Raw genomic sequence first — 11,081 nt, 5'->3', positions numbered from 1 at the left:
GCTGTATTATTTTTACTGTTGTTGGCTGCTCTGAACCCTTCTTCGGCTGGGGAGGGCGGGATATAAATAAAATTTTATTATTATTTATTATTATTATTATTATTGAGGGGCAGTATTGCAATATGAGTAGTATATTGTGAGTACCCCTAAACATTTTTTAAGAAAAAGCACTGATATTATGTTGTTGTTGTTGTTGTTGTTGTTGTTGTTGTTGTTGTTGTATGCTGTGAGCCAATCGGGGCACAAGCCTGTGGGAAAGCGGCATCCACATGAACAGGTGGCGATGGCGGAAGAGAAAGTCACTCTGCACATGCTCTGAAGACACCTCTCCTTTATTTATTTTTTTGACACAGATATCATTTGTGTGGAGTCCTGGCTTTGTCAACGAGTTTTCCAGCCACACCCGGGAGGAACGTTGTTGTTACGGTAAAATCTGGGTGCAAGGCTGCTCTGCCACCCAGCTCGTCGGACTAAGTCCGCGGGTCCCTGCGGAAGAAAATGAGCTCAGCCGGAGACAGGAGCAAGCTGCAGAAGATCCACGTTTATTGCGCAACAGGTTCAAGGCGAGATTGAACGGCAAGAAAGGGGTGACATGAACTTTTGAAACTTCCCTCCATGTCCCAGAATACAGTGCAAAATACATCACGGTTACATCATGAATACATTAAGGAGAGGTTGGGTTACACAGGATTAACATATGGAGGAGGAAGGGGGGAATACGCAGAGCTGGAGATATGCGCAGATAAGCGCTTCCTGAGTACCGGTGATGAGAAGACAATGGTCCATGTATGCATAGTCTGCCACCTGGCATTGCCCGGAGGAAAGGCTTGGCAGAGTGATTTGACGGGATTAGGGTCTTCCTGAGTACGTGACACCTCGCTCGAGGGATCATGGAGGCAGGGGAGGTGTCATGGAGTCCTAGAGAAATTGAGCCGATTGGCACCAAAAGCAAGAAAATCGGTGTTACGGTTGATTTTCTATGAATTTTATAGATTTTAGTCCCTTTTACAGATAGGTAGCTGTGTTGGTCTGCCATAGTCAAAACAAAAAAAATTCCTTCCAGTAGCACCTTAAAGACCAACTAAGTTAGTTCTTGGTATGAGCTTTCGTGTGCATGAGATAAGAATCCAATGTCTTTGTTCAGACCAGGTCTCTCCATGGTTTTAAGTTTGGTAATAAGTTGCAATTCAGCAGCTTCTCTTTCCAGTCTATTTCTGAAATTCCTTTGTAGTAAAACAGCTACTTTGAGATCTTGTATAGAATGTCCTGGGAGATTGAAGTGTTCTCCTACTTGACATCAGGAATCACAAGAGAGAGAAACCAGTAGGAGAACACTTCAATCTCCCAGGACATTCTATACAAGATCTCAAAGTAGCTGCATGCACACGAAAGCTCAGACCAAGAACTAACTTAGTTGGTCTTTAAGGTGCTACTGGAAGGAATTTTTTTTGTTTAGTCCCTTTTGACATTGACAATTGGACTCGGAAATAAATGGATATATTGTAGCGAAGAAGAAGGTGAAGAAGACATGCGCCCCCCCTTTCCGTATCAAACCTTAAAGCGCCTCAATGTGCTTCCCTTTCGCAAGGGATCCTTCCCTTTCCTCCAGAGTCACAAATCTCACCCCCAGGAGCGTCGCCAGCCTAGAATTTGCTCCGAGACGCCATCCCTCGCAGGTCGTGGCTATGAATGCGCAAGAGATCCCAGCCCTCCTTGGAAGTGAGGTCTTCGCCTCCGCGGCGAAAAAGGAACCCAAAATCATCCTCTTTCGAAGCGGAAACGTGCATTTGCAACTGGGCGCACCCCTGGCTCCAAGCTTCCTGCGGAAATAAGAGGCAGAAATTCAGCCTTGAAAAAACTGGGAGTTCTTGGGCTGGAGGAAAGGGGTTTTTTTTATAGCTGGGAATCCAAACCTGCCTCAGCCTTGCATCTAACTTGCAATGTTAATTTGTGGACCACACAGCAGGGTTTGTTTGTTTGTTTGAATCTATATACCACTGTGATAAGAATTTTAAAGTCTTAGATATATAATAAATGTCCATAAGTGTACCAGCCAAGCACGTACATAGATCAGCACAGGAAGACCGACCTGAAACCATTTTTGATTCCCAAGCTGAGCAAATGTTTTCTCTGCAAGGTCAAAGGAAACTGGGAAAAGCCTCCCCATTGTCTTTTCCTTCACAAATCATGTCCTAAGGGCACATTTAAGATATGAATAGGGTGTGAGGCTGTGACCTGGCTCAGGAACTAAGTATTTATCATAACAAAAGACTGGCCAGGCTCCCCAGGGTATCCAATCAAGTGAGCATGAACAGGTAAACAATGCACTCAGATTTCTGCTGCAGACCACCTTTTCTGTGATGTAGGTATGATGTTTCTGGGCGTGGTCTTGGACTCCAGGGAGGGAATTTAAAATGTCTATATAAGGGCAGACACACTTTTGTTCTGGGTTCCTCCTCCCTCCTGTGTGTGGTGAGCGAGGACCTTGTTGCAACAGATTAATAAAGATCAGGCTTACTAGCTGCTTTGCTTCTCAATATTCTCTGGTTGGCCTCTGTTATTCTCTCCTACCAATAGGGAACCTACATAAGGACTCTATACGGGCTCTTGGATAAGGGAAAAGGGCAGGTTTTTGTTTACAACAGAGTCCACTCTAAGCAACAGGAAATGCTGTAGAGTGGTACCTCGCGTTACATACGCTTCAGGTTACACACTCCGCTAACCCATAAATAGTGCTTCAGGCTAAGAACTTTGCTTCAGGATGAGAACAGAAATTCTGCTCCGGTGGCGCTGCGGCAGCGGGAGGCCCCATTAGCTAAAGTGGTGCTTCAGGTTAAGAGCAGTTTCAGGTTAAGAACAGACCTCCGGAATGAATTAAGTACTGTAGCACGAACCCCCCCCCCATCATTCAGTTTGTACAAACTTCACACACACTCACACTCACACACTACATATGCTACGCTTCTGTTATAAATTCATAGAAAATCAACCATGCATCGGATTTGCACTGTTCTACTTTTATTTTACTCCATGAAGGAAGGACTACAAAATGGGGAAGGTTTGATACAGGCCAGCCATAATCCCATCACCATCCCAGCACATCCACAGGAGCCCTGCCTAGTTGCTATGCCAACCCTGATGGTCCTAGACAGAAGACCATCAAGATCACAAAGAACTTGCATATGGGAGTGGATTCAGCATGGACTGAAACAAAGGACAATGATCAGATCTTCCCTCTGGGGGCAGGAAACTGCAAACTCCCCTTTGTCTCCATGGGGAGGGGGAAAGGGGGAACCAGCCAGGTGACAGGACACTCAGGTTACCACCAACTCCTCCCTCAACCCCTCCTTTCTGTGATGTATGCATGATGTTTCTGGGGGTGGGCTTGATCTAGAGGAGGGGAATTTCAAAAGTTTTTATAAGACCTTGCACACCATTTTTCTGGGTCTTTCCTCTCACCTGCAAGTGAGGGGAGCACCCTGTCGCAACAGTCTTTCTTCAATGAAGGCCAAGCCTACAGGCTGCTGATTTGCTCCAATTTACTCTGGTTGGTGTCTTTACTTTTTGTCCAAGGGAGCCCTCGGATTTTTCCGGTAACAGTACTTAACCCAAGGTATCACTGTATTTGACTTCTTCAGTGATGATAACACCCCACACCCACTTGGGAGCTCAGGGCTTTTTAAACTGGAAAGGTTGCTTGTCTGAGCGAAGGTGAGGTTGCACGCCAAAAACCAGGGCTGGACTCACCTCGGCCATTTGCTTCATAAGAGCGCCGCCAATTCCTCTCCCTGCAAGGAAAGAAAGCAGCCGCGTTGAGCATAGGAACATCAAGATAATCTGAGTGAGCGACCCAAAAATAAATACAATGGACGATTCCCATTCTGAGGAGAGGGGGGTGATGTTCTAAAGGACATTCGCAAATATATTACAGTGGTACCTCGGATTAAATACTTAATTCATTCTGGAGGTCCGTTCTTAACCTGAAACTGTTCTTAACCTGAAGCACCACTTTAGCTAATGGGGCCTCCTGCTGCTGCCGCGCCGCCAGAGCACGATTTCTGTTCTCATCCTGGGACTTCCGGGTTGGCGCCTCCAGGCAATGGCGGAGTTCCTCCGATCGGGAGGAATTTGCTCCGTGGAAATCAGAGTCTGACTGCCACGGCGAAGGCGGAGACCCACGGAAATCACAGGCGGGAGAAGCTTGTGAACCTGGGATTCGGCTGGCACCATTTGCGCCTCCCCTACTTGCAGGGAAACCCTGATTTGGGGATCCAGAGCGAAGTGGGGTGAGCGGTGCGGTGCTTCGAATTGACTGCTTCTTTCACGGAGTGAAGCCGCATTGCTGTCACCGGAGAGTGCTGACTTTTTCCTGTGGACAATTGGACTTTAAACAACTACCCGTGAGTAGAACGGAAAATTGGATCTTTAAATACCTTAATTTGGCACCGAAGCGGGAAGGTTTCAAACAGGAAGTCCGCCTTCCTCTTTTGTAAATAGATTGAAGCAAAGACGCTGCAAGTTAAAGCCTTGGAAAGTCTTTTGTAAAGGATTAAATCTCCATCGGTTAAAACTGTTAAACCCCCCTTGGAAGCAGGAGAAGAGGGGGGAAATTTTGGACCTTCAGAATGGAGAGGTTTGATCTTCTTGCAGTCCATGGGACTCTCCAGAGTCTCCTCCAGCACCAGAATTCAAATGTTCATAGTTCATAATTCATCGTTCATAATTCATAATTCATAGTTCATGTCTTAGAAGAGGAAAAAGGTTCCTTTGCGTGCCTCTGCACCCGCCCCAAAATTCGCCCCTTCGCATCCATACCTCTAAATTCTGGCTTGACGTAGAGATTGTCGACATAGGCATTCCTCCCTCGCAAGGTGTTATAGGTGTACGAAAACAGGGTGTACCCAGCAAGACTGAGACCTGGCAGGAGCAGAAACCCACAATGCTGTTGTAAACAAAAAAATCTGCCCTTTTCCCCTTATGGGGTATCCAAGAGCCCATATAGTGTCCTTACGTTAGGTTCGGAAATAAATAAATTAAGGTCTTATGCATATAATAAAGGTTCGTAAATGTACCAGGCAAAAACACGTACATAGATATATACAGGCCACATGTCTGAAGCTGCGCAGGAGAGCAGCCATGGAGCCATTTTGACTCCCAGGCTGACCAGGTGTTTTCTCTGCAAAGTCAAATGGAAAAGCCCCCCCATTGTCTTTTCCTTCACAAATCCTGTCTTAAGGGTATGTCTGTGTTTGAATAGGGTGTGAGCCTGAGACCTGGCTCAGGAACTAAGTATTTGTCATTGCAAAAGACTGGCCAGGCTCCCCAGGGTATCCAATCAAGTGAGCATTAACAGGTAACCTGGCAGACAGGTGGTAAACAACACACTCAGATTTCTGCTGTAGACCGCCCCTTTCTGTGATGTAGGTATGATGTATCTGGGGTGGTCGTATGGAGCTACACCCCTTCTGTGATATAGGTATGATGTTTCTGGGGGTGGTCTTGGACTCCAAGGTGGGCAATTTAAAATGTCTATATAAGGGCGGACACACCTAGGTTCTGGGTCCTCCTCCTTTCCTGCGTGTAAGGGGAGCAGCCTGTTGCAACAGATCAATAAAGATCAGGCTTACTAGCTGCTTTGCTTCTCAATCTTCTCGGGTTGGCCTCTGTTTTTTCCTCCGACTGATGGAGAACCTACAAAGGACTCTTTAAGAGCTCTTGTGTCCCCCCTAAGGGAATAAGGACAGATTTTCGTTTATTACAGTTCCCTATTGGTAGGAGAAGATAACAGAGGCCAATTTATAGACATTATAAATTCCCTGCCCTGGAGCTCAAGACCACCCCTCCATACATCACAGAAGGGGTGTAACCTAAGACCACCCCAGATACATCATACCTACATCACAGAAAAGGCGGTCTACAGCAGAAATCTGAGTGTCTTGTTTATCTGACAGGTTACCTGTTTAATGGTCACTTGATTGGATTTTCTGGGGAGCCTGGCCAGTCTTTTGTAATGATAAATACTTAGTTCCTGAGCCAGGTCACAGGCTCACACCCTATTCATATCTTAAATGTGCCCTTAAGACAGGATTTGTGAGGAAAGAGACAGTGGGGAGGTTTCCCACTTTGACCTTGCAGAGAAATAATTGAGGTCGATTTGTTCAGGACTTTTTTTCCTTTGGGGCTTTCAGACATGTGGTTTATATATTTATGTACGTGTTTGCTGGGTACATTTATGAGCATTTATTACATATCTAAGACCTTAAAATTCTTATCACATTCCCTCCCCGCTCTGTTCAAAATTACCGTCCTTGCAGTTTTCCTCTGCTGGGATTTCAGCCACAAAGCACTTGTATCTGGGGCGCTCCCCGAAGCCAGCCTTCTTCAGCTCTGTGGAGGAAGTGGAGAAAGGAAGAATCGTGGCGGTGTAGTGTTGGAATGGGACCCGAGGGTCATCTAGTCCAGTGTTTCCCAACCTTGTGCCTCCAGATGTTTTTGGCCTACAACTCCCATCATCCCTAGCTAGCAAGACCAGTGGTCAGGGATGATGGGAATTGTAGTTCAAAAACAGCTGGAGGCACAAGGTTGGGAAACACTGATCTAGTCCACCCCCCCACAAAATGCAGGAATCACAGCTCAGGGGACAGAGGGGGAAGGAAACCCTCCGTCCCCAGTTAAGCTGGCAGCGGAGAAGGGGGTGGGGATCTGAGCGGGTGGAGGTTGTTGCCAACTTTTTAGCCAGCCTCTGCTCCTCTGCCTTTAATATCAGATAGAGCCTGCTTGTCTTAGAAAGCTCCATCAGTTCTATGAGGCCAACTGCAGTTCGCTGAACCTGGGCGAGCTAGAAAAGGAAGGAACTTTCTATCACATGTGGTGGGAACGTAAAAAAGTGGGAAAAAACTTCTGGGAAATGATATATAATGAGATGAAAAAGATGTTGAAATATACATTTATTAAGAAACCAGAAGCATTTTTACTTGGCACTGTAGGAGATGATATTAATAGACAGGATTGTGAGTTGTTTTTATATGCAATGATGGCCGCAAGAATATTATTGGCACAAAAACGGAAGCAAGAAGAATTACCGAGGAAAGAAGAATGGCGGATGAAATTGGTGGACTATGCAGAATTAGATAAATTACGGTAACAGGAGGGATTCGAAACCTGCAGGACCAGAGATTCTTAGAAGATTGGAGTAAATATATGAATGATTCGAAAAGCAATTGTAATGAACAGATTACGCTAGTAGGACTGCAAGAAGTTCTGTAAGGAGGACTATTTGAAATATAGTGGTACCTCGGGTTAAGTACTTAATTCGTTCTGGAGGTCCGTTCTTAACCTGAAACTGTTCTTAACCTGAAGCACCACTTTAGTTAATGGGGCCTCCTGCTGCTGCCGTGCCACCAGAGCCTGGTTTCCGTTCTCAACCTGAAGCAAAGTTCTTAACCCGAGGTAATATTTCTGGGTTAGCGGAGTCTGTAACCTGAAGCGTCTGTAACCTGAGGCACCACTGTATTGCAAGAAAAGACTATGAGGAGAATGATTCGTTTAGGACAATTAAGAGTAATAGAGAAATTAAGAAATGCAGAACAAGTGAACGGAATGCAGAACGGAAAATCATCAGAGGTTGTTGACAGAAGTCTAAAATATTGTATAAGGTAAGAAGTTATGTTAAATGATTGTTGGAAATGATATGTTAAAAAAACTAATTAAAAAAAGAAGCTGGGCAAGTGAGGGCAGGGGGGAACCCAAAGGGGAAGGCCTGCGGAAGATGGAGGAAGCCCAAAAAGTTGGGCGCTTGTCCCCCACCATAACCCACAAAAATATCGTGCCATTCACACCCCTTCTTTACCTTCCACGCTGGTTCTGACTGAGCCCAAGGGGACGTTGTGAAGGACGGCAATCTCCTGCAAAGAGGGAGAGAGGTTTATGCTTGAAGGGCGAGCCCCAATAACCTTGGCTTCTTCCCCACAGCGGTGCCAGGACACCTGGGTCTCTGGGGACATCTGAGGTGCTTTGGGGGTCTCAGTAAAGGTAAAGGGACCCCTGACTATTAGGTCCGGTCATGGCCGACTCCGGGGTGGCGGTGCTCATTTCGCTTTACTGGCCGAGGGAGCCGGCGTACAGCTTCCGGGTCATGTGGCCAGCAGGACTAAGCCGCTTCTGGCGAACCAGAGCAGCGCACGGAAATGCCGCTTACCTTCCCGCTGGAGCAGTACCTATTTATCTACTTGCACTTTGATGTGCTTTCAAACTGCTAGGTTGGCAGGAGCAGGGACCGAGCAACGGGAGCTCACCCCATCGTGGGGATTCGAACCGCTAACCTTCTGATCGGCAAGTCCTAGGCTCTGTGGTTTAACCCACAGCGCCACCCACGCCCCTTGCAAATGGCTTTAGATACCTCTTAAAAAGGTAAAGGTAAAGGGACCCCTGACCATTAAGTCCAGTCGCGGACGACTCTGGGGTTGTGGTGCTCATCTCGCTTTATTGGCCAAGGGAGCCGGCGTACAGCTTCCGGGTCATGTGGCCAACAGGACTAAGCCGCTTCTGGCGAACCAGAGCAGCGCACGGAAACACCGTTTACCATCCTGCCGGAGTGGTACCTATTTATCTACTTGCACTTTGACCTGCTTTTGAACTTCTAGGTTGACAGGAGCAGGGACCGAGCAACGGGAGCTCACCCCATCACGGGGATTAGATCCGACGACCTTCCGATCGGCAAGTCCTAGGTTCTGTGGTTTAACCCACAGCGCCACCCGGGTGCCAGTAGGGAGCGTCAAAGGGGAACCAGCTTTTCCTGCGCGCTGGCCCTTTACGCTGGTGTTTGAAGCTGTGGGCACATGATGTTACCCTCAATCCGTATAACGGAAGCCACCTTACGGCTTGGCTGAGGTGTGTACACGTGAGAAAGCCACTGAGCATGCTCAGATGACGTCTTCGCGAATTGGAGTTCGGGGGGGAGGTTGCAAAGACAGGGGAACCACAAAGGTAGCGCGCATAAGGTGAAGACATCCTCTGTCCCTTCTCTGGTGTGGACTTGAAGCACGGACAGGAATCAGGAAATGACCTCGCGGAGTTTTAAGCCGCTCATGTAGCCTGGGAACATCATGGAACCAAACCAACATGGCTCCCCCCACAAGAATCCCATTGTTTGTTAAGGATGCTGAGAGTTATTAGGAATATGAGCACACCGCCTTCTCCTCATAGGGATACAATTTCCAGAGTGGTTTAACAATCAATCAATCCATCAATCCATTAATCCATCAATCCATCAATCCATCAATCCATCCATCTATCAAAGGGATGCATAGCCGAATGGCTGCCATTAATTTGATTTTGAATTGATTTTAGCATGCTGTGTTACTTTTATTGTTGTTAGCCGCTCTGAGCCCAGCTTCAGCTGGGGAGGGTGGGATATAAATACATTATTATTATTATTATTATTATTATTATTATTACTATTATTATTATTATTATTATTATTATTATTATTATTATTATTAACCCTTAACAACTTGGGACCAGTTTACCTGCAAAATCACCTTACCCCCATTCTTCCACTTGACTGCTTCAATAATCAAAACTGACAGGTGCCACATAATACCCACTGCACATCTGCAAGAACTCGATATTTTGGTGTGGCAGCACTTTGGAACTCCCCGCCACTTGATATGAGACAGGAGCCTCCATTGTACTCTTTCCGGCACCTGCTAAAACTCTTTCGACAAACCTACCCAGATGTTTAGAAAGCTGATGAGAGTTTTAATTTGTTTTTACTGTTTCTCAAAAGTCTTAAATTATTGCTGTCAGTGATTCTTATCAATGATTTTATCCTTTTTGGAAAACAGCTTTGGGGGTTGTTGTTTTAAGAATCATATAGATTTTGCGAAATCAACTCATCCATCCCTCTTCCCGGGGACTCCTTCTGTGAGGGAAAATAGGGCTGGCTCAGTTGGTTAGAGCACAAAACTCTGCATCTCAGGGTCACGGATTCGAGTCTCGCGTTGGGCAAAGATGGTTGATTATGCGGAACTAGCAAAACTTACCTGTAGAATCCGAAATCAGGAGGAAGCAAAATTCCTAAAGGATTGGAGCAAATTTATGGAGTACCTAAATAATAATTGTAGAAATTTGAGGACTCTGGCAGGACTGAAATAAATATTACGATGTAGATAGGATTGGATACGACAAGAAACTGTGGAAAGGTAACAGACTTAAGAAAACCTGCTGAAGGGAGGGAAGAAAGTCAGTGCTCAGCAGAGTGTGGGGAAAGAATGAGGGTAAATGATTGCTGAATTTTACTGTATTTTGTTTGTTTGTGTTAAACGAAACCCCAATAAAAAGCATTAAGAATAAATAAACTTCAGCATTAAGAAAAAACAAACTTCAGGTCTGTTTAAAGTGGTGCGACATCACTCCAAAATTCAAGGTTCAAATGCAACCTGCTATATCGGGGGCCTGATCCACATAATTTCTCCCGTGCGAGGTCCACTGGAATTAAATCAGAGAGGGCTTTTGCACGCACATCCCTGCTAATATCAGTGGGCAGGAGAACATCTCTGTGACTTGAGCAGAACCCTGTGAATCCAGACTCACTATCTCTCTCCCTCTCTGCCACACTGAGGAACGGCCAAATCCTGCTTCGATCCACCTGGGGCGGGTGGCCACCCAGGACCACTGGGCTCGGACCCCAGGATCCCTCCCGCTGCCACGGCCCTCACCTCAATAAACCGCATGATATCCTTCAGATCCTTAGGGGTGCAGCGACGAATGGTGAAGCTCATGGCTCCGGGCAGAAACCTCCAAGGTCTCAGCAAAGGTCGATTTGCTCTCTCTTTCGGTCCTTAAAGGAGAGTCACGAGGGCAGCCGGGTTGCGAAAGAGGAGGGTAGGGAAGGTCCAGTCCGGACACTGGAAGCAGGATCTGAGCACAAGAGCAACTCTCCCATTCAGAAGAACTGCTGCCTTAAAGCCATCTGTGTTTGGGTGGATCCCTGGTACTGAATAATAATAATAATAATAACAATAATAATAATAATTTTTATTTTTACCCTGCCCTCCCCAGCCAGAGCTGGGCTCAGGGCA

At 46.3% G+C, this 11,081-nt stretch overlaps 1 protein-coding gene across 1 annotated transcript; it reads right to left on the bottom strand.

Annotated features, from left to right (window-relative positions):
* Positions 1-1,592: 1,592 nt before the first annotated feature.
* Positions 1,593-10,872, bottom strand: LOC309355871 (thialysine N-epsilon-acetyltransferase-like). The gene is made up of 6 exons (XM_081887090.1): positions 10,719-10,872; positions 7,850-7,904; positions 6,304-6,387; positions 4,816-4,917; positions 3,748-3,788; positions 1,593-1,820 (listed from the first exon to the last, which is right to left on the bottom strand). The coding sequence occupies exons 1-6, from the start codon at positions 10,779-10,781 to the stop codon at positions 1,644-1,646; spliced, it is 522 nt and encodes a 173-aa protein (XP_081743216.1). The 5' UTR covers positions 10,782-10,872; the 3' UTR covers positions 1,593-1,643.
* Between the last annotated feature and the right edge of the window lie 209 nt (positions 10,873-11,081).

This window comes from Podarcis melisellensis, assembly GCF_964234715.1.
Source record: "Podarcis melisellensis genome assembly, chromosome: 13".
Lineage (NCBI taxonomy): Eukaryota > Metazoa > Chordata > Lepidosauria > Squamata > Lacertidae > Podarcis > Podarcis melisellensis.
Note: the sequence above shows the minus strand (reverse complement) of the source record. Positions and strands in the feature narration are given on the sequence as shown.

Coding starts and splice junctions, on each gene's coding strand:
- LOC309355871 (XM_081887090.1), bottom strand. CDS start 10,781: ATGAGCTTCACCATTCGTCGCTGCACCCCTAAGGATCTGAAGGATATC. Junction 6,388..7,849: donor AGTCAGAACCAGCGTGGAAG/GTAAAGAAGGGG, acceptor CTTCCTCCACAG/AGCTGAAGAAGGCTGGCTTC. Junction 3,789..4,815: donor CGTCAAGCCAGAATTTAGAG/GTATGGATGCGA, acceptor CTTTCCTTGCAG/GGAGAGGAATTGGCGGCGCT.